Source organism: Oncorhynchus gorbuscha, linkage group LG22 (genome assembly GCF_021184085.1).
Source record: "Oncorhynchus gorbuscha isolate QuinsamMale2020 ecotype Even-year linkage group LG22, OgorEven_v1.0, whole genome shotgun sequence".
NCBI lineage: Eukaryota > Metazoa > Chordata > Actinopteri > Salmoniformes > Salmonidae > Oncorhynchus > Oncorhynchus gorbuscha.
In genome coordinates this window covers 41,287,221-41,311,329 of record NC_060194.1, presented here as the reverse complement: position 1 = coordinate 41,311,329, position 24,109 = coordinate 41,287,221, and the positions used below count along the sequence as shown (strand labels likewise).

The 24,109-nt window shown below is 46.8% G+C and overlaps 1 protein-coding gene across 1 annotated transcript in view; it reads right to left on the bottom strand.

The window, feature by feature from the left end:
- Positions 1 to 24,109, bottom strand: part of lig1 (ligase I, DNA, ATP-dependent) — a 37,335-nt gene that overhangs the window by 5,460 nt on the left and 7,766 nt on the right. Inside the window, 20 exon segments of the mRNA XM_046321993.1 lie at positions 2,873 to 3,017; positions 4,969 to 5,040; positions 6,970 to 7,080; positions 7,304 to 7,399; positions 8,161 to 8,276; positions 8,408 to 8,493; positions 9,547 to 9,646; positions 9,941 to 10,032; positions 12,431 to 12,507; positions 13,058 to 13,224; positions 13,325 to 13,438; positions 13,717 to 13,775; positions 13,969 to 14,014; positions 20,069 to 20,075; positions 21,293 to 21,378; positions 22,108 to 22,245; positions 22,574 to 22,946; positions 22,949 to 23,073; positions 23,150 to 23,266; positions 23,614 to 23,746. Of these exon segments, the coding sequence (XP_046177949.1) occupies positions 2,873 to 3,017; positions 4,969 to 5,040; positions 6,970 to 7,080; positions 7,304 to 7,399; positions 8,161 to 8,276; positions 8,408 to 8,493; positions 9,547 to 9,646; positions 9,941 to 10,032; positions 12,431 to 12,507; positions 13,058 to 13,224; positions 13,325 to 13,438; positions 13,717 to 13,775; positions 13,969 to 14,014; positions 20,069 to 20,075; positions 21,293 to 21,378; positions 22,108 to 22,245; positions 22,574 to 22,946; positions 22,949 to 23,073; positions 23,150 to 23,266; positions 23,614 to 23,746 (2,260 nt within the window).

The window sequence follows — 24,109 nt, the reverse complement described above, 5'->3', positions numbered from 1 at the left end:
TGATGTTGTTGGTGAGGAAGTCGTAGTCGCTCCATTTTACATCTAGCAGAGACTGTTTTTGCATCTCTGAGCATTTCTGAAGTTTGACAATGGGCACGGAAGCGGTCATAAAATGTCCAACATTAGCTTGCTGAACCAGTCCCTGAAACGATGCTGCTAACCAACCAAGCCTATACCTAGTAACACACACACACACACACACACACACACACACACACACACACACACACACACACACACACACACACACACACACACACACACACACACACACACACACACACACACACACACACACACACACACACACACACACACACACACACACACTTAATGCTTCCAACAACAGCTAGCTTAGCAAGCTACTTTAGTAGTGCTGACGCTCACATGATGAGTTTTCATGAAGCAGCTGTTGGTCGCTGCAGTCGCCTCCCAAGACAGCTGCTATGCTCAGCTGACCCAACCATACAGAGTAACGTTAGCGATCGCAGGGGAAACACAGTCCCTCTTAACTTTGGGGCTGCAAGTCTAACTTTTTTTAAATGTAAATTTTACCCCCTTTTCTCCTTTTCTCTCCAATTTTGTGGTATCTTGTTACTATCTTGTCTCATCGCTACAACTCCCGTACGGGCTCGGGAGAGACGAAGGTCAAAAGCCTCTGATACACAACCCAACCAAGTCGCACTGCTTCTTAACACAGCGCGCATCCAACCCGGAAGCCAGCCGCACCAATGTGTCGGAGGTGCACCTGGCGACATGGTTAGCGTGCACTGCGCCCAGCCCGCCACAGGAGTCGCTAGTGCGCAATAAGACAAGCATATCCCTACCGGCCAAACCCTCCCTAACCTGGACGACACTCGGCCAATTGTGAGTTGCCCCATGGACCTCCCGGCTGCGACAGAGCCTGGGCTCGAACCCAGAGTCTCTGGTGGCACAGCTGGCGCTGCAGTGAAGACTTCTTGCCCACTGCGCCACCCGGGAGGCCCAACTTTAGGGTCATTTAAACAAGTTAAGCAAGCTTTAAAAAAGTAAGTACGACAGCTAGCTAGCTCACCACGCCAGTACGACAGCTAGCTAGCTCACCACGTCAGCTAGCTAGCTCACCACGTCAGCTAGCTAGCTCACCACGTCAGCTAGCTAGCTCACCACGTCAGCTAGCTAGCTCACCACGTCAGCTAGCTAGCTCACCACGACAGCTAGCTAGCTCACCACGTCAGTACGACAGCTAGCTAGCTCACCACGTCAGTACGACAGCTAGCTAGCTCACCACGTCAGTACGACAGCTAGCTAGCTCACCACGTTGGTACGACAGTTAGCTAGCTCACCAGGTCAGTACGACAGCTAGCTAGAACAGCTGATTAAAGTCACTGCACTGGCGGCCGACATCTTTGCAAGATTTTTGCAGGATATAGTTTGCGAAAATTAATCATTGTCACAATATTTGTATTACTTTAGCTTGTTATTCTACCGATATCATGGTAAGTCATACAAGAGCGTGTTGATATAACATTTTAGGAACAGTTTCCATTTTTGAATGGCGGATGCTCGGGAATCACAACATTTTAAGATGAGTTCGATGTCCTACAAGACAGACTGATTGAGGGACGAGCGTTGAATAGGAGTGACGCCATCTGACGTAAGACAACGACAATTCCCTTTCTGCCTCAAATTAGTCCTTCTGGAATGTTCTTGGTAAAACCTTCGCTGTACAGTGCACAGCATTATTTATATTTTTTTCCTCAAAATTGTATATATATCTTTTTTAAATAAACAAGTGGGGCAGTTCCACTCCTCACATATGTTTCGTACAGGAGAGAGAGAGAGAGAGCTGGAGAGGAAAGACAGAGGGGGCTGAAACCCCACCTCTTTAAGGAATACCTAGGATAGGATAAAGTAATCCTTCTCACCCCCCCCCCTTAAAATATTTAGATGCACTATTGTAAAGTGGGGATGTCATAATAATGCAATGGGCTGGATGGGGGACTGTAAATGTAAATAGCAGTGAAATAGCAGTGGGCTAGATGGGGGCTGAAATAGCAGTGGGCTGGATGGGGGCTGAAATAGCAGTGGGCTGGATGGGGGCTGAAATAGCAGTGGACTGGATGGGGGCTGAAATAGCAGTGGACTGGATGGGGGCTGAAATAGCAGTGGGCTGAAATAGCAGTGGGCTGGATGGGGGCTGAAATAGCAGTGGGCTGGGTGGGGGCTGAAATAGCAGTGGGCTGGATGGGGGCTGAAATAGCAGTGGGCTGGGAGGGGGCTGAAATAGCAGTGGGCTGGATGGGGGCTGAAATAGCAGTGGGCTGGATGGGGGCTGAAATAGCAGTGGGCTGGATGGGAGCTGAAATAGCAGTGGGCTGAAATAGCAGTGGGCTGGATGGGGGCTGAAATAGCAGTGGGCTGGATGGGGGCTGAAATAGCAGTGGGCTGGGAGGGGGCTGAAATAGCAGTGGGCTGGGAGGGGGCTGAAATAGCAGTGGGCTGGGAGGGGGCTGAAATAGCAGTGGGCTGGATGGGGGCTGAAATAGCAGTGGGCTGGATGGGGGCTGAAATAGCAGTGGGCAGAAATAGCAGTGGGCTGGATGGTGGTCTCTGCTGCAGCACTACACATGATCTAAGAGAAAGCGACTTAGAATACTACACCACCCTCGGCAAAAACAGCATGACCTTTGACCAGGGACCATAAAGAGCGCTCTGGTCTAAAGTAGTGCACTATATAGGGAATAGGGTGTCATTAAGGACACAACCTAAGACATGAATAAACAAGTCAAGGACAGAAGGAGATCACAGAAGACAAGAGTGACCTCACAAACAAACACAGTGAACAGACTGCTCACACACACGGTATAAGACACAGACTCATCCCACAAACCTCGAACCGATTGCTCCAGGAACTCAGCTATGGCGTCTGTGTTGTCTGAGTCGATGGCGCGGGCGAACACAAACTCTCCCTCCTTCTCCTGGAAGCTCTTCTTCAACAGAGCCCTGCGACATGACAAGGGCTGCTTCACTAGAGACTGACACACCCACAGAGAAACCCAGAGAGAGCGAGACCACATTAGAGACATATATTCAACAGATCCACAAATAATTTGAAAACCAATCAAACATTGATAAACTCCCATATCCATTAGGCAAAAAACTGCAGTGTCAAGATTTCGAATAGGACAACCAGTGGAGCACAAACAATGTAAATATACCCAGAGAGAGACCCAGAGAAAGAAAGAGACCCAGAGAGAGAGAGAGAGACCCAGAGAGGAAGACACCCAGAGAGACACCCAGAGAGAGAGACAGAGAGACACCCAGAGAGAGAGACAGAGAGAGAGACCCAGAGAGAGAGGCCCAGAGAGAGAGAGAGAGAGACCCAGAGAGAGACCCAGAGAGACACAGAGAGAGAGAGAGACCCAGAGAGACACAGAGAGACCCAGAGAGAGAGAGAGAGACCCAGAGAGAGAGAGAGAGAGAGACCCAGAGAGAGACCCAGAGAGAGAGAAAGAGAACCAGAGAGAGAGAAGGAAAGAGACCCAGAGAGAGACCCAGAGAGAGAGAAAGAGACCCAGAGAGAGAGAAAGAGACGCAGAGAGAGACCCAGAGAGAGTGAAAGAGACCCAGAGAGAGACCCAGAGAGAGAGAAAGAGACCCAGAGAGAGAGAAAGAGACGCAGAGAGAGACCCAGAGAGAGAGAGAGAGAGAGAGAGAGAGAGAGAGAGAGACCCAGAGAGAGAGAGAGAGAGAGAGAGAGAGAGAGAGAGAGAGAGACCCAGAGAGAGAGAGAGACATCCAGAGAGACACGCAGAGAGAGACCCAGAGAGAAAGAGAGACCCAGAGAGAAAGAGAGACCCAGAGAGAAAGAGAGACCCAGAGAGAAAGAGAGACCCAGAGAGACTCCAGAGAGAGAGAGAGACCCAGAGAGAAAGAGAGACCCAGAGAGAAAGAGAGACCCAGAGAGACTCCAGAGAGAGAGAGAGACCCAGAGAGAGAGAACTTGTGAGGTTTACTGGAAATTGTACATTATCTACTTCACTTCCTTTGGCAATGTTAACATGTTTTCCATGCCAATAAAGCCCTTTGATTTGTTTTGTTTTTGAGAGACGCACCCAGAGGAGAGACAGAGAGAGAGAGGGAGACACCCAGAGAGAGAGCACGAGAGAGACACCCAGAGTCCTGACAAAATGTAAAAAATATAAAACAATTAAGAGTGTCATTTCAAGGTTTCAAAGACCTCTCTGATGAGAGTAGGCTACCCCCCCATCCTGTTGGGGGGAGGACGCAAAGAGCTGTGGATTGGCAGCGTACTACATTGCTGCCTGCCATAAGATGAGGGACAGTGTCTGACAGACCAATCAACCTGCACATGTACTCTACTGTATGCTTATTGTTATTGTTCATTGTATGGTTATTTTGACACTTGGTTATTGTTGTTAATGTTGTCCAGTTGACCATTTTGATTCTCATAATTTTCATATTGTAAATATCCAAAGGAAGCTTTGGCAATATGTACATTGTTACGTCGTGCCAATAAAGTAAATTGGATGTGTGTGTAAGTGAGAGAGACACACTATTACCACCAATGTTACAAACACAACAATCAATGTCTAATTAATCATTATAAACTGGGTGGTTCGAGCCCTGAATGTTGATTGGTTGAAAGCCGTGGTGACGAGTTTATAATAGCAATAAGGCACCTCAGGGGTTTGTGATATATGGCCAATATACCATGGCGAAGGGCTGTGTCCGGGCACTCTGTTGCGTTGTGCCTAAGAACAGCCCTTAGCTGTGATATATTGGCCATATACCACACCCCCTCGGGCCTTTTTGCTTAAACATTCCATATGGCACCCTATTCTCTATATAGTGCACTACTCTGGACCTGAAACCAACGGGCCCTGGGCAAAACTAGTGCACTAAATAGGAAAAAAAAGTGTCCATGTCTACCCGACCTTATAATTCCCATTCTCATACACTCACCTCTCCATTGAGATACAGCAGGTCGAAGGCGTACACACACACTTGAACCTTGATATCAGCTGCAGCCACGTCCTACAGAATACACAGTACAGGTCATTAATATCAGCCATCAGCCACGTCCTACAGAATACACAGTACAGGTCATTAATATCAGCCATCAGCCACGTCCTACAGAATACACAGTACAGGTCATTAATATCAGCCATCAGCCACGTCCTACAGAATACACAGTACAGGTCATTAATATCAGCCATCAGCCACGTCCTACAGAATACACAGTACAGGTCATTAATATCAGCCATCAGCCACGTCCTACAGAATACACAGTACAGGTCATTAATATCAGCCATCAGCCACGTCCTATAGAATATACAGTACAGGTCATTAATATCAGCCATCAGCCACGTCCTATAGAATATACAGTACAGGTCATTAATATCAGCCACGTCCTACAGAATACACAGTACAGGTCATTAATATCAGCCATCAGCCACGTCCTATAGAATATACAGTACAGGTCATTAATATCAGCCACGTCCTACAGAATACACAGTAAAGGTCATTAATATCAGCCATCAGCCACGTCCTACAGAATATACAGTACAGGTCATTAATATCAGCCACGTCCTACAGAATATACAGTACAGGTCATTGATATCAGCCATCAGCCACATCCTATAGAATATACAGTACAGGTCATTAATATCAGCCATCAGCCACGTCCTATAGAATATACAGTACAGGTCATTAATATCAACCACGTCCTACAGAATATACAGTACAGGTCATTGATATCAGCCATCAGCCACGTCCTACAGAATACACAGTACAGGTCATTAATATCAGCCACGTCCTACAGAATATACAGTACAGGTCATTAATATCAGCCATCAGCCACGTCCTACAGAATATACAGTACAGGTCATTAATATCAGCCATCAGCCACGTCCTACAGAATATACAGTACAGGTCATTAATATCAGCCATCAGCCACGTCCTACAGAATATACAGTACAGGTCATTAATATCAGCCATCAGCCACGTCCTATAGAATATATACAGTACAGGTCATTGATATCAGCCACGTCCTACAGAATATACAGTACAGGTCATTAATATCAGCCACGTCCTACAGAATACACAGTACAGGTCATTAATATCAGCCACGTCCTACAGAATATACAGTACAAGTCAGTGATATCAGCCACGTCCTACAGAATACACAGTACAGGTCATTAATATCAACCACGTCCTACAGAATATACAGTACAGGTCATTAATATCAGCCATCAGCCACGTCCTACAGAATACACAGTACAGGTCATTGATATCAGCCACGTCCTACAGAATATACAGTACAGGTCATTAATATCAGCCATCAGCCACGTCCTACAGAATACACAGTACAGGTCATTAATATCAGCCATCAGCCACGTCCGACAGAATATACAGTACAGGTCATTGATATCAGCCACGTCCTACAGAATATACAGTACAGGTCATTAATATCAGCCATCAGCCACATCCTACAGAATATACAGTACAGGTCATCAATATCAGCCATCAGCCACATCCTACAGAATATACAGTACAGGTCATTAATATCAGCCATCAGCCACATCCTACAGAATATACAGTACAGGTCACTTAACACCATTCCTACCCAACCCCCCACCCATCTAACCCACCACCCAGTAAAAGATGATTCCAACCTAGATGTTTTGGTCCCAGTACTCAGTATATTGTGACAGTGAGAGGGCTCGACAGCCCCTCAGCGCTATGCCGATGGGAGAAAGCCCAACTCCCAGGAGGTCTAACCAAACCAGACAGGTCGAGGGGTTAGACAAAGCAGTCTACCCCATGATCAGAGCCTGGTAAGAAAAGGATCTACGACCACTGAGGAAACTGCCACCTGGGCTCATCAGCCATCCAGCTGTAATAAAAATGATTAGAGAAACCATGGTTACTCAGTAAGAGGACCACTCATGTCTTTCCTGTCACCTTTCTCTTCCGTGTGATGAGAACCTGGAACGGTTGGATCTGTTTCTTCTCTCTGTCCCAAGCTACCGCCTCAGTGTCCAACACACAGGATATCACAGACTCATTCTTTACCTGAGAGACACAGCGAGAGAGAGAGAGACAGGTAATGGTATTATCATATGCAGTGTGCTTATGTCCATGATAAAGGGGCTAAGATGATATCAGATTGTATCCCTGAAATTGCACCCTATTCTGTATGTGGTGTTTTCTGGACAAAAGTAGTGCACTATATAGGGAATAGGCTGTCATTTGGGATGCTCATTGAGTGTGCTACTGTTGAGAGGGTCATTGTTACCGTATGAATGCGAGAGATGATGTCAGGATATTTGGTGGTATTATCCTCCTGGTTGCGACTGAAAATACGCACTTCCCCATTCTCCAAGATATGGATCTGCACAAGACATACAATTATCAATAGCTGAACCATTCAAACCAACAACAGGCAGTGAGTTTCCTGTTGTTCGTAGAGTAGAGCTGTGTGGCTCAGTTGGTGGAGTATAACACTTTAAAAAAAAGACAGTGGGTTCAATTCCCGCAGGGGCCACTCATAAGAAAATGGACGCACTACTGTCCGTTGCTTTGAATACGCATCTGCCGACCGTCATAATATATGTTATATCAGACAGAAATATGCAGGGTTAACCTATAAAGGCTGAGAGCCAGCTGTGTGTTAGAGCGCCATCTGGTGGCCATTTCAGGAGTCAGACAGCAGATTAATGGCCAAGAAGACAACACGTCACAGGGCACTCGGGGGGGCCTCTCTAACAGCCTCCACTCGGGGGGGCCTCTCTAACAGCCTCCACTCGGGAGGGCCTCTCTAACAGCCTCCACTCGGGAGGGCCTCTCTAACAGCCTCCACTCGGGAGGGGAGGGCCTCTCAGCCTCCACTCGGGACAGCCTCCACTCGGGAGGGCCTCTCTAACAGCCTCCACTCGGGAGGGCCTCTCTAACAGCCTCCACTCGGGAGGGCCTCTCTACAGCCTCCACTCGGGAGGGCCTCTCTACAGCCTCCACTCGGGAGGGCCTCTCTAACAGCCTCCACTCGGGAGGGCCTCACAGCCTGAGGCACAATAGCACCATGTCTGCTTCCTAACCAGGACACACACAGATATAACAAATATGTAGCTGACACATGTACACACACACACCTACCTGTGCTCGTTCTCCATCATACTTGTACTCGCAGGTGAAGGCGGCTTCATCAAATCTCTTCATCACCTCTCCTACACCTTTGGTGGGGTGAGCCAGCATGGGCCTCAACGGTACACCTGAGGAACAGGGGTTAGAAATGTCACACTGAAATAAACAATACACCCCCCCTCCCTCCCACACACACCAACAACCCTGATGGTCAGTATCATCTCATAAAAGGTTGTTTTTCCTTAATAATTATTATTGCCTGGAGTGAGTTTGCAGTGGTTGGGGAGTTCATCAATCCCCTCCTTCAGAATGACTGGGATGATGACATCATAGTTGGGCATCTCACTGGACGGGACAAACAGAATAAATCCATTAAGAAAATCACATTCACACAGGCTTTGTCCCAAATGGCACCACATTCCCTACATAGTGTACGACTGACTATCCCACCGATCCTCGACCTCGGCGATGTCATCTACAACATGGCTCCCAACACTCTACTCAGCAGACTGAATGTAGTCCACCCAAAGCCATCCGTTTTGTTACTAAAGCACCTTATACCACCCACCACTGCGACCTGTATGGTCTAGTCGGCTGGCCCTCGCTACATATTCGTCGCCAGACCCACTGGCTCCATATCATCTATAAGTCTCTGCTAGGTAAAGCTCCACCTTATCTCAGCTCACTGGTTACGACAACAACACCCACCCGCAGCACGCGCTCCAGCAGGTATATCTCACTGGTCATTCCCAAAGCCAACACCTACTTTGGCCACCTTTCCTTCCAGTTCTCTGCTGCCAGTGACTGGAAAGAATTGCAAAAAAATTGCTGAAGTTGGAGACTTATATTTCCCTCACTAACTTTAAACATCAACTATCTGAGCAGCTAACCGATCTCTGCAGCTGTACATAGTCCATCTGTAAATAACCCACCCAATCTACCTACCTCATCCCCATACTGTTTTTATTTTTCTGCTCTTTTGTACACCAGTACCTCTACTTACACACCATCATCTGCTCAACAATCACTCCAGTGTTAATCTGATCAATTGCAAATACTTCGCTACTATTGGCCTATTTATTGCCATATCACCTCACTCCATTTGCACAGACTGTATATAGACTCTTTTTTTTCTATTGTGTTATTGACTGTACGCTTGTTTATTCCATGTGTAACTCTGTGTTGTTGTTTGTGTCGCAATGCTTTGCTTTATCTTGGCCAGGTCGCAGTTGTAAATGAGAACTTGTTCTCAACTAGCCTACCTGGTTAAATAAAGGTGAAATGAAATAAACTACATTGTGCAGAACCCTATGAGCCCCGGTCAAAAGTAGTGCACTATATAGGGAATAGGGGGCCAGTTGGGTAATTAACTACAGCTGTATTTAGCAGGTTTAGTACCAGTAAGTCTGTTTGAGGAGAAGGCTCTTCTCTTCTATCCAAGCTTTCTGTTTTTCTGCACTCATTCCTTTCCCTGCGTCAATCACCGCCGGAGGGAAGTCTGGAATAGACACACAAACGTCTCAGTTACAATATGAATGTCTGCTTTTGATGCATGTAGAGGTTATGTTGTGAACAAACATGGTGATAATGTCTGGGGGGGGGGGGGGGGCACTGTTGTGAAAACGCTTTGAAGATGTTGGGGCAATAGTATTGTGAAAACATGATTAATTTGGGAGGTAATGTTGTTTAAACATTGAGATAACGTTGGGAGGTCATATTTAAACATTGAGATAACGTTGGGAGGTCATATTTAAACATTGAGATAACGGTGTGATAACGTTGGTTGGCTAACCTTGTCCTGGAGGAGACAGACACACGGCCTGACTCAGGGCAGACAGTACACTCTGTTCAGCCAAGCCAATCCTCAGCTTCCCTGCCAGCGACCTGTCGATCAATCAACCAATCAATACAGACATGCATTGATGATGTCCTGCTTATTGTCTGATGTTGGTGTTATAAAGTACGAAAGAATTACACACAATTTAATAATCACAGAGATCCTATCTTATTTGAATCCATTACTGTACCGACCAGCGGGGTGACTACTGGTGAATGGGCAGGCAGGCAGACAGGAGTGACTACTGGTGAATGGGAGGGCAGGCAGACAGGAGTGACTACTGGTGAATGGGCGGGCAGGCAGACAGGAGTGACTACTGGTGAATGGGCGGGCAGGCAGACAGGAGTGACTACTGGTGAATGGGCGGGCAGGCAGACAGGCTAGGTGAATGGGCGGGCAGGCAGACAGGAGTGACTACTGGTGAATGGGCGGGCAGGCAGAATGGGCAGGGAGTGACTACTGGTGAATGGGCGGGCAGGCAGACAGGAGTGACTACTGGTGAATGGGCGGGCAGGCAGACAGGAGTGACTACTGGTGAATGGGCGGGCAGGCAGACAGGAGTGACTACTGACAGGGCAGACAGGAGTGACTACTGGTGAATGGGCGGGCAGGCAGACAGGAGTGACAGGCAGACAGGAGTGACTACTGGTGAATGGGCAGGCAGGCAGGCAGACAGGAGTGACTACTGGTGAATGGGCGGGCGGGCAGACAGGAGTGACTACTGGTGAATGGGCGGGCAGGCAGACAGGAGTGACTACTGGTGAATGGGCGGGCGGGCAGACAGGAGTGACTACTGGTGAATGGGCGGGCAGGCAGGGCAGACAGGAGTGACTACTGGTGAATGGGCGGGCAGGCAGACAGGAGTGACTACTGGTGAATGGGCGGGCAGACAGGAGTGACTACTGGAATGGGCGGGCAGGCAGACAGCAGGCAGACAGGAGTGACTACTGGTGAATGGGCGGGCAGGCAGACAGGAGTGACTACTGGTGAATGGGCGGGCAGGCAGACAGGAGTGACTACTGGTGAATGGGCGGGCAGGCAGACAGGAGTGACTACTGGTGAATGGGCGGGCAGGCAGACAGGAGTGACTACTGGTGAATGGGCGGGCAGGCAGACAGGAGTGACTACTGGTGAATGGGCGGGCAGGCAGACAGGAGTGACTACTGGTGAATGGGCAGGCAGGCAGACAGGAGTGACTACTGGTGAATGGGCGGGCAGGCAGACAGGAGTGACTACTGGTGAATGGGCAGGCAGGCAGACAGGAGTGACTACTGGTGAATGGGCAGGGCAGACAGGAGTGACTACTGGTGAATGGGCGGGCAGGCAGACAGGAGTGACTACTGGTGAATGGGCGGGCAGGCAGACAGGAGTGACTACTGGTGAATGGGCAGGCGGACAGGAGTGACTACAGGTGAATGGGCAGGCAGACAGGAGTGACTACTGGTGAATGGGCAGGCAGACAGGAGTGACTACTGGTGAATGGGCAGGCAGGCAGACAGGAGTGACTACTGGTGAATGGGCGGGCAGGCAGACAGGAGTGACTACTGGTGAATGGGCGGGCAGGCAGACAGGAGTGACTACTGGTGAATGGGCGGGCAGGCAGACAGGAGTGACTACTGGTGAATGGGCAGGCAGGAGTGACAGGAGTGACTACACTGGTGAATGGGCAGGCAGACAGGAGTGACTACTGGTGAATGACTACTACAGGTGAATGGGCAGGCAGGAGTGACTACAGGTGAATGGGCAGGCAGACAGGAGTGACAGGAGTGACTACAGGTGAATGGGCAGGCGGACAGGAGTGACTACAGGTGAATGGGCAGGCGGACAGGAGTGACTACAGGTGAATGGGCAGGCGGACAGGAGTGACTACAGGTGAATGGGCAGGCAGACAGGAGTGACTACTGGTGAATGGGCAGGCAGACAGGAGTGACTACAGGTGAATGGGCAGGCAGACAGGAGTGACTACAGGTGAATGGGCAGGCGGACAGGAGTGACTACAGGTGAATGGGCAGGCGGACAGGAGTGACTACAGGTGAATGGGCAGGCGGACAGGAGTGACTACAGGTGAATGGGCAGGCGGACAGGAGTGACTACAGGTGAATGGGCAGGCGGACAGGAGTGACTACAGGTGAATGGGCAGGCGGACAGGAGTGACTACAGGTGAATGGGCAGGCAGACAGGAGTGATAAGTTCAGCTTGACTAATGAAGCAAGACAACATGCTCAACTATATATATCCTGTGTAAACCAATAAGAGGTGACCGGAAGATGCAAAAGAATAATCGCTCACATATAAAACGAACAAAAGGCTAGAACTCAGTGAGTGCAGAAAGACAAGTCACTGAGGCCCAGGTCAAAAGTATTGCATTACATGGAGCAACGGCTGCCGTTCAGGAGACACCCTCAGTTTGACCAGTAGTAAAGAGAAGGAAGTGGGGACCTTTACCTGACAATGTATCTGGCTTCAGAGAAACGACAGGCTACAAAGAGACCTTTGATGATGTCAATCTTCTTATTCATGGCCTGCAGGCAGGGGGAGAGAGAGAGAGGAAATAATTCATTCCTTTGAATCAAATTCTAGACGGATTAAAAATAAATTCACCATCCTATTCCCAGGACAGAGAACTGTGTTTTCTTAAAATCGGTGAATTAATCAAAACAACGAGAATTTTACTGTGTTAAACTCTCACACACACACTCACAGAATTCCCACTCACACATGTTCCCGATGTCTTTAACTCTCACACACACACTCACAGAATTCCCACTCATGTTCCCGATGTCTTTAACTCTCACACACACACTCACAGAATTCCCACTCATGTTCCCGATGTCTTTAACTCTCACACACACACTCACAGAATTCCCACTCATGTTCCCGATGTCTTTAACTCTCACACACACACTCACAGAATTCCCACTCATGTTCCCGATGTCTTTAACTCTCACACACACACTCACAGAATCCCACAGAATTCCCACTCATGTTCCCGATGTCTTTAACTCTCACACACACACTCACAGAATTCCCACTCATGTTCCCGATGTCTTTAACTCTCACACACACACTCACAGAATTCCCACTCATGTTCCCGATGTCTTTCAGTTTGTTGAACACACCCCCTGCGATCAGATTGGCTGGCTGGAACATAATTCTCTGGTTGTTACGGGAACTCTCAGCCACCAACCCCAAGTCCCCCTTCTCTGCAGCCTCCGCCTTGATTTTGTCCAACTGTCGCCCTAGCAACAAGAACAAAGATGTGAGAGAGTTCTAAGCCCAAAAGCAAAGGAAGATATATAACAAACAACACTGAGTGTGTGTGTTGTGTGGGTGTCTCACCAGTAGCTTGGGCGACAGCCTTCATCAGAACAGTTTCTCCCACTCCCAGCTCCAGCCCCATGTAAGCAGGACCCAGCTGATTGAGACACAGGTAGACGCAGCACAGCAGGTCCTCTGAGCAAGGACAACAAGAGAGACAAACACTCAGCACACTATAGTCCCTATATAGCGCACTACTGTTGACGAGGGCCCATAGGGAATCGGGTTGCATTTGGGACATATCCAGGGTATTTCACAGCGTTCCTTTACAGATAGAATAGTGCAGCAGGGGTCTAGTCAAAAGTAGTGCACTAAATAGGGAATATTAGAATGTCATTTGGGATGTTGGCATCCTGCACCTGGGCTCCACACATCTGTAGGGAAAAAAAAAACACAAAAAAAAGCGATTTTACCTGGAGAGAGGATGATAACAGAGCGTAGGAGATTTGATAATGTTTCAATGTTCCTCAATCTAGCAACAAAAAAAGAAAGAAATGCAATTAGTATGTAAAACAATATAAAAGGGGAAATTACACTACAATAAAAACACAGGCTGTCCCAAATGGCACCCGATTACCTTAGATAGTGCACTACACAGGGAGCCATTTGGGATGTACACAAGAACAAAACAGTTACAACTTGGGAGGTCTATTGAAATCTCTTACCTGCCAGAATCTTCCTCAATCTTTTCAAAGGTGCGTGCAACAGAATCTTCCCTGTGAAAGAGAAAATTAGACAATCTTTTCAAACTCCATTGGTGACTTATTTACAGTATCAAAACAACTCAAAGACTTACGGGAAACCTCCATTGTGAAAGAGAAAATTAGACAAAACATTGAACACAACTCCATTGAGAGACTTATTTACAGTATCAAAACAACTCCATTGAGAGACTTATTTACAGTATCAAAACAACTCCATTGAGAGACTTATTTACAGTATCAAAACAACTCCATTGAGAGACTTATTTACAGTATCAAAACAACTCCATTGAGAGACTTATTTACACTATCAAAACAACTCCATTGAGAGACTTATTTACAGTATCAAAACAACTCCATTGAGAGATTTATTTACAGTACATATGTCCAGTGCGGGTTGTTCAGGGTGGAATTCATTAGTGCACACCGTAGCAAAATCATTTTGGACCACGAAATTAAAACAAGCGTTTCTTATTGGACAAGTTCAGGTAGTCCCTCTCCGTTTCGGCCCGTTTGCTTTCGTTTGGTACCTAGTGAACAGGACCCTGGTTGAGGTATACGGCTGAGTCGTGTGGCTAGAGCTGGGCAATATGGACAAAAGTCCACATCGCGATAAATTGACTGAATTTTAGCTCGATAACAATAAATTGGACAATACATTAATCAAACGAATAAACACCAGTTACTTTATTTCAACCTTTAAAAATACTCCTACAAACATTTATATTCTTAATTTTCTCATTAGCAATAGCCCATATTAGTCCTATACTAACTCCTAGTAAAATAAACTTAACGTTATTATCGACGTCAGTCAAATATATATATATTTTTTAAATGGTTGGGTTGGTCAGTGTCGACCATTTTCAGTTACCGTCCCAGCTCTAGCTGTGTTAAGGGGGTTGGACGTACCTCTGTCCCCAGCTCTAGCTGTGTTAAGGGGGTTGGACGTACCTCGGTCCCCGGCTCTAGCTGTGTTAAGGGGTTGGTGTTAAGGGGGTTGGACCTCTGTCCCCAGCTCTAGCTGTGTTAAGGGGTTGGACGTACCTCTGTCCCCAGCTCTAGCTGTGTCCCCCTCGGTCCCCGGCTCTAGCTGTGTTAAGGGGGTTGGACGTACCTCGGTCCCCGGCTCTAGCTGTGTTAAGGGGGTTGGACGTACCTCTGTCCCCGGCTCTAGCTGTGTTAAGGGGGTTGGACGTACCCCCGTACCCAGCTCTAGCTGTGTTAAGGGGGTTGGACATACCTCTGTCCCCAGCTCTAGCTGTGTTAAGGGGGTTGGACGTACCTCTGTCCCCAGCTCTAGCTGTGTTAAGGGGGTTGGATGTACCTCTGTCCCGAGCTCTATCTATGTTAACCTGTTACTCCTAAACCCTACTTTTTTGAACATTCTGTTAAAAATGGCGCAACATTTCAGCGCCCTGCTACTCATGCCAGGAATATAGTATATGCATATGATTAGTATGTGTGGATAGAAAACACTCAGACATTTATAAAACTGGTTAAATCACGGCTGTGACTATAACAGAACGTGTGTTTCATCGAAAAGCGCAGGAAAACCTGATCACTTAAAATGCGAAAATATATCCATGCGCCACTAGAACCCATTGTTGAATGTGAACCACATTAAATGGGGCCGAGGTTGCAATACCTACAGCTTCCACACGATGTCAACAGTCTTGTCATTTGCCTACGATTTGTTTCTTGGTCAAACGGACACGAGGCAGCGCATTTCTTCCGGTCTCCGACCGGATATTTTGGTTGAGATTTACCCGGACATTATTTCCAGACGTACAGCTATAGAATATACATTGCCTCGTGATCAATTTGATCGATTACTAACGTTTACTAATACCTAAAGTTGCATTACAAAAGTATTTTGAAGTGTTTTGCGAAAGTTTATCGTCAACTTTTTTAATTTTAAAAAATGACGTTACGTTATAAAAAAAGCTATTTTTTTCGTTGATCACACAGTCTTCATAGATTGATATCTAGGCTATATATGGACCGATTTAATCGAGAAAAAAAAGACCCAATAGTGACGTTTATGGGACATCTAGGAGTGCCAACAAAGAAGGTGGTCAAAGGTAATGAATGTTTTATATTTTATTTGTGCGTTTTGTGTAGCGCCGACTATGCTAATTATTTTGTTTACGTCCCCTGCGGGTCTTTTGGGGTGTTACATGCTATCAGATAATAGCTTCTCATGCTTTCGCCGAAAAGCATTTTAAAAATCTGACTTGTTGCCTGGATTCACAACGAGTGTAGCTTTAATTCAGTACCCTGCATGTGTATTTTAATGAACGTTTGTTTTCGAATTGCTGTGCGTTTTGTTGCCAACCTATTTTGCTACCTGACAACTTTACGGGTTTCACTTTTTAATTACCGTTCATATATTTATTTTTTCCTCGACTTTTTCACTCCGGACGCTTTATCTGGACACGATTCGTCAGGACCTCCAACAGCCGAAGCTAAGTAGTAACATTAACATGATGCCTTCTAATTGCAGCCGCTGTGCTCGCCTTACGGCGAGGATAACTGTACTGCAAGCCCAGCTTCAGACGCAATCGTTAGGCAAGGGTAATTTCAGTGTAGGAAAGGATGAAACAGCGTCTGTGCCACCAGTAAGTACAGATAGTAGTATAAATCCCCTGGCACAGTCCCCGCAGCCGGACAACTTTCTCACTGTTTCTGGAAGGAAATGCTGTAGGAACGCTCAACCGGTGTCGCTCATTCAGCAGACAGAAACTTTCAACCGGTTCTCCCCATTAAGCAGTGGGTCGGTGTCAGAGGCCGAGTCTTCTAATTGGCCCTCTTTCTGGGACTCACCCACAAACAGGACCAAGCCTGACCTGCTGAGGAGTGACGGACTCCATCCTAGCTGGAGGGGTGCTCTCATCTTATCTGCCAACATAGACAGGGCTCTAACTCCTCTAGCTCCACAATGAAATAGGGTGCAGGCCAGGCAGCAGGCTATTAGCCAGCCTGCCAGCATAGTGGAGTCTGCCACTAGCATAGTTAGTGTAGTCAGCTCAGCTATCACCATTGAGACCGTGTCTGTGCCTCGACCTAGGTTGGGCAAAACTAAACATGGCGGTGTTCGCCTTAGCAATCTCACTAGGATAAAGACCACCTCCATTCCTGTCATTACTGAAAGAGATCATGATACCTCACATCTCAAAATAGGGCTACTTAATGTTAGATCCCTTACTTCAAAGGCAATTATAGTCAATGAACCAATCACTGATCATAATCTTGATGTGATTGGCCTGACTGAAACATGGCTTAAGCCTGATGAATTTACTGTGTTAAATGAGGCCTCACCTCCTGGCTACACTAGTGACCATATCCCCGTGCATCCCGCAAAGGCGGAGGTGTTGCTAACATTTACGATAGCAAATTTCAATTTACAAAAAAAAAAATGACGTTTCTTTTGAGCTTCTAGTCATGAAATCTATGCAGCCTACTCAATCACTTTTTATAGCTACTGTTTACAGGCCTCCTGGGCCATATACAGCGTTTCTCACTGAGTTCCCTGAATTCCTATCAGACCTTGTAGTCATTGCAGATAATATTCTAATCTTTGGTGACTTTAATATTCACATGGAAAAGTCCACAGACCCACTCCAAAAGGCTTTCGGAGCCATCATCGACTCAGTGGGTTTTGTCCAACATGTCTCTGGACCCACTCACTCTCACAGTCATACGCTGGACCTAGTTTTGTCCCATGGAATAAATGTTGTGGATCTTAATGTTTTTCCTCATAATCCTGGACTATCGGACCACCATTTTATTACGTTTGCAATTGCAACAAATAATCTGCTCAGACCCCAACCAAGGAACATCAAAAGTCGTGCTATAAATTCACAGACAACACAAAGATTCCTTGATGCCCTTCCAGACTCCCTCTGCCTACCCAAGGACGCCAGAGGACAAAAATCCATTAACCACCTAACTGAGGATCTCAATTTAACCTTGCGCAATACCCTAGATGCAGTTGCACCCCTAAAAACTAAAAAAATGTCTCATAAGAAACTAGCTCCCTGGTACACAGAAAATACCCGAGCTCTGAAGCAAGCTTCCAGAAAATTGGAACGGAAATGGCGCCACACCAAACTGGAAGTCTTCCGACTAGCTTGGAAGGACGGTACCGTGCAGTACCGAAGAGCCCTTACTGCTGCTCGATCGTCCTATTTTTCTAACTTAATTGAGGAAAATAAGAACAATCCGAAATTCCTTTTTGATACTGTGGCAAAGCTAACTAAAAAGCAGCATTCCCCAAGAGAGGATGACTTGCACTTTAGCAGTGATAAATTCATGAACTTCTTTGAGGAAAAGATTATGATTATTAGAAAGCAAATTACGGACTCCTCTTTAAACCTGCGTATTCCTCCAAACCTCAGTTGTCCTGAGTCTGCACAACTCTGCACAACTCTGCCAGGACCTAGGATCAAGAGAGACGCTCAAGTGTTTTAGTACTATATCTCTTGACACAATGATGAAAATAATCATGGCCTCTAAACCTTCAAGCTGTATACTGGACCCTATTCCAACTAAACTACTGAAAGAGCTGCTTCCTGTGCTTGGCCCTCCTATGTTGAACATAATAAACGGCTCTCTATCCACTGGATGTGTACCAAACTCACTAAAAGTGGCAGTAATAAAGCCTCTCTTGAAAAAGCCAAACCTTGACCCAGAAAATATAAAAAACTATCGGCCTATATCGAATCTTCCATTCCTCTCAAAGATTTTAGAGAAGGCTGTTGCGCAGCAACTCACTGCCTTCCTGAAGACAAACAATGTATACGAAATGCTTCAGTCTGGTTTTAGACCCCATCATAGCACTGAGACGGCACTTGTGAAGGTGGTAAATGACATTTTGATGGCATCGGACCGAGGCTCTGCATCTGTCCTCGTGCTCCTAGACCTTAGTGCTGCTTTTGATACCATCGATCACCACATTCTTTTGGAGAGATTGGAAACCCAAATTGGTCTACACGGACATGTTCTGGCCTGGTTTAGGTCTTATCTGTCGGAAAGATATCAGTTTGTCTCTGTGAATGGTTTGTCATCTGACAAATCAACTGTACATTTCGGTGTTCCTCAAGGTTCTGTTTTAGGACCACTATTGTTTTCACTATATATTTTACCTCTTGGGGATGTTATTCGAAAACATAATGTAAACTTTCACTGCTATGCGGATGACACACAGCTGTACATTTCAATGAAACATGGTGAAGCCCCAAAATTGCCCTCGCTAGAAGCATGTGTTTCAGACATAAGGAAGTGGATGGCTGCAAACTTTCTACTATTAAACTCGGACAAAACAGAGATGCTTGTTCTAGGTCCCAAGAAACAAAGAGATCTTCTGTTGAATCTGACAATTAATCTTAATGGTTGTACAGTCGTCTCAAATAAAACTGTGAAGGACCTCGGCGTTACTCTGGACCCTGATCTCTCTTTTGAAGAACATATCAAGACCATTTTGAGGACAGCTTTTTTCCATCTACGTAACATTGCAAAAATCAGAAACTTTCTGTCCAAAAATGATGCAGAAAAAATTAATCCATACTTTTGTCACTTCTAGGTTAGACTACTGCAATGCTCTATTTTCCGGCTACCCGGATAAATCACTAAATAAACTTCAGTTAGTGCTAAATACGGCTGCTAGAATCCTGACTAGAACCAAAAAATTTGATCATATTACTCCAGTGCTAGCCTCTCTACACTGGCTTCCTGTCAAAGCAAGGGCTGATTTCAAGGTTTTACTGCTAACCTACAAAGCATTACATGGGCTTGCTCCTACCTACCTCTCTGATTTGGTCCTGCCGTACATACCTACACGTACGCTACGGTCACAAGACGCAGGCCTCCTAATTGTCCCTAGAATTTCTAAGCAAACAGCTTGAGGCAGGGCTTTCTCCTATAGAGCTCCATTTTTATGGAACGGTCTGCCTACCCATGTCAGAGACGCAAACTCGGTCTCAACCTTTAAGTCTTTACTGAAGACTCATCTCTTCAGTGGGTCATATGAATGAGTGTAGTCTGGCCCAGGAGTGGGAAGGTGAACGGAAAGGCTCTGGAGCAACGAACCGCCCTTGCCGTCTCTGCCTGGCCGGTTCCCCTCTTTCCACTGGGATTCTCTGCCTCTAACCCTGTTACGGGGGCTGAGTCACTGGCTTGCTGGGGCTCTCTCGTGCCGTCCCTGGGGGGGTGCGTCACCTGGGTGGGTTGATTCACTGTTGTGGTCGGCCTGTCTGGGTCCCCCCTTGGGTTGTACCGTGTCGGAGATCTTTGTGGGCTATACTCGGCCTTGTCTCAGGATGGTAAGTTGGTGGTTGAAGATTTCCCTCTAGTGGTGTGGGGGCTGTGCTTTGGCAAAGTGGGTGGGGTTATATCCTTCCTGTTTGGCCCTGTCCGGGGTGTCCTCGGATGGGGCCACAGTGTCTCCTGACCACTCCTGTCTCAGCCTCCAGTATTTATGCTGCAGTAGTTTATGTGTCGGGGGGCTAGGGTCAGTTTGTTTATCTGGAGTACTTCTCCTGTCCTATTCGGTGTCCTGTGTGAATCTAAGTGTGCGTTCTCTAATTCTCTCCTTCTCTCTTTCTTTCTCTCTCTCGGAGGACCTGAGCCCTAGGACCATGCCCCAGGACTACCTGACATGATGACTCCTTGCTGTCCCCAGTCCACCTGGCCATGCTCCTGCTCCAGTTTCAACTGACCTGAGCCCTAGGACCGTGCCCCAGGACTACCTGACATGATGGCTCCTTGCTGTCCCCAGTCCACCTGACTGTGCTGCTGCTCTAGTTTCAACTGTTCTGCCTTATTATTATTTGACCATGCTGGTCATTTATGAACATTTGAACATCTTGGTCATGTTCTGTTATAATCTCTACCCGGCACAGCCAGAAGAGGACTGTCCACCCCACATAGCCCGGTTCCTCTCTAGGTTTCTTCCTAGGTTTTGGCCTTTCTAGGGAGTTTTTCCTAGCCACCGTGCTTTTACACCTGCATTGTTTGCTGTTTGGGGTTTTAGGCTGGGTTTCTGTACAGCACTTTGAGATATCAGCTGATGTACGAAGGGCTATATAAATAAATTTGATTTGATTTTATTTTTAACGAGTGCTATTAGCATTTAGCGTAGCTATTTGCATTTCCAGATGTCTAGATAGGAGTAAGTGGTAGGAGTAAGTGGTTAAGGGGGTTGGACGTACCTCTGTCCCCAGCTCTAGCTGTGTTAAGGGGGTTGGATGTACCTCTGTCCCCGGCTCTAGCTGTGTTAAGGGGGTTGGACGTACCTCTGTCCCCGGCTCCAGCAGGCGTGGTCTACAGGGTGGTAGTTGGGTCTGGACGGGTCATACTGCGCCTGGGCAGTCTTCTCTCTGGGGGTCAAAGACACTCAGATTAATACAGTATACTGCACTATTCAACTCACTGGAGAAAACATCCAGAAATGTACAGTTACTCCTTCAAAGAGATACACTTAGAGTGACAGTTTTAAAAGCAACGGATTGTTGTGATCATTGGCTAGAGTGAGATTCCACCATTGACCAAAGCATCAATTTTGGGGAAAGGGGTGTTGAATGGGATGAAGCCATGGTGTAAAGAAAACACATTTTCATAACCATCTGTGATTCGCTCTTACCCTTTCTTGTCTTTAACGTCCTCCGTGGTACGGGACACCGTCGCCTCCTTCTTTATATACTCCTTGCTCTTCTCCTTTCCCTTTCCCTGCCTCTTCTCCTCTCCCTGGCTCTTCTCCTCTCCCTGGCTCTTCTCCTCTCCCTGGCTCTTCTCCTCTCCCTGGCTCTTCTCCTCTCCCTGGCTCTTCTCCTCTCCCTGGCTCTTCTCCTCTCCCTGGCTCTTCTCCTCTCCCTGGCTCTTCTCCTCTCCCTGGCTCTTCTCCTTTCCCTGGCTCTTCTCCTCTCCCTGGCTCTTTCCCTCTCCCTCGCTCTTTCCCTCTCCCTCGCTCTTTCCCTCTCCCTCGCTCTTTCCCTCTCCCTCGGCTCTTTCCCTCTCCCTTTCCCTCTCCCTCGCTCTTTCCCTCTCCCTCGCTCTTTCCCTCTCCCTCGCTCTTTCCCTCTCCCTCGCTCTTTCCCTCTCCCTCGCTCTTTCCCTCTCCCTCGCTCTTTCCCTCTCCCTCGCTCTTTCCCTCTCCCTCGCTCTTTCCCTCTCCCTCGCTCTTTCCCTCTCCCTCTCGCTCGCACTTCTCTGGTTTCTCCATCTTTACAGCAGCCTTCCTGGGAGCTAGATGACAAGAAACCAACATTCAGACGTGGAGTTTGGAGCATACGGTTTGTCAAACAAGCTTTTTAAAGTATAAAGAACAAAGGATGTTACATGTCCTTGTTCCACTGTCATCTCTGCATTTTACACGTCTCTTACACTCCTTCAGGTTTCTTCTAAACATCCCAAAACAAAATGTAGGTTAAATCACAAATGGCACCCTATTCCGTGCCACTTGAGAAGCAATGTTACACTCCTTCAGGTTTCTTCTAAACAAACTGCAGAATGCAAACTCATTCATAGAGATGTTCATGTGCAAGGCAGGAAGTAAATGGGAAAAAAATCTCACCAAAGAAACTGCTGATGGTGGGGGCTTTTTTGGCTTGGGGGCTTTCTGACACTTTCTCTTCTTTCATGTCTTTGCCATCCTTTACAGACTTGTGACCCTTAGGACTTCTCTCTTTAGGACTTCTCTCTTTAACCTTTTGACCCTTAGGACTTCTCTCTTTAGCCTTTTGACCCTTAGGACTTCTCTCTTTAGCCTTTTGACCCTTAGGACTTCTCTCTTTAGCCTTTTGACCCTTAGGACTTCTCTCTTTAGCCTTTTGACCCTTAGGACTTCTCTCCTTTTGACCCTTAGGACTTCTCTCTTTAGGACTTCTCTCTTTAGCCTTTTCACTTTTTCCTTTTTCCTCCTCGGTCGCGGTCACTTTGACATTAAGTGCTTTCTCCTTCTCTCATCTTTGGTCTTCTCTTCATCCGTGTCTTTCTCCTCCGGGTTGTTCTGCACCACCTCAGGCTTATCCACGCTGTTCTCTCCTCCCACGTCCATCGCTTCCTCTTCATTCTCTACAGAGAGAAAGAGAAATGGAGTGACGCAACAGAAGAGACAGGAAGGAACACTCGTAATGGAGGAAACCCTTACCGGTGCTGTCCTGCGTCTCCTCAACCTTTGCCCTTTTATTCTGCTGTCCTTGTTCTTCCTCCTCCTTTTCACTGCCACTCCTGCTGTCCAGCTTTCTCTTGGGGAACTGCTTCCTCGCTACAGAGATGATAGAAACACAACTAGTTAGAGATGCATTACTACTCTACAGAGAAGATAGAAACTACTAGAGATGCATCATTGCTGAACACATTTTTGTGGCATTGATCAAATTGATGTAGTTCTTAGAAATATATTTATTCTGTTTTTTAATTTTATTTAAACAACCTGTGTGGAATATTTTCTCTTTGTTATCATGCAACAAGTAACCCCAGATATGGAAATGCTTTTTCCAATTTTCAGACATATTTCAACATATTTCAACATGCAGGCTACATTAAATAACAGACAACTTAGTTAACAATGTGTTAGTAGAGGATGTTGGACTTGTACAGCTAGAGACCGACCGGTGCGGCGTTTGGGTATTCCGGAGGGTGAGATGGAAGTGGGGGTGTCAGGGGTTCCAGGGGTGGGGGAGGCGGATGAGGTCACTGGAGAGGCGGGGGACAGGGGGTTGGTAACAGCCTTGAATACTTCATCCTGTGGGGGAGAGACAAAGTTCAGATCTATATTCTTTTATTTTACCTTTATTTAACCAGGCAAGTCAGTTAAGAACACATTCTTATTTTCAATGATGGCCTGGGAACAGTGGGTTAACTGCCTGTTCAGGGACAGAACGACTGATTTGTACCTTGTCAGCTCGGGGGTTTGAACTCGCAACCTTCCGGTTACTAGTCCAACGCTCTATACACAGAGAGGGTCACAAACGGCCACTATTTCCTAGATTTGTATTTGTTTATCCAGGTTTCATTTAGGTCAAATCTTGTTTTTGAAGAGCGACCTGGTCAAGATTGCACTGTATTGGGAATATGATGCCATTTGGAAAGCAAACTCAGTCGCATC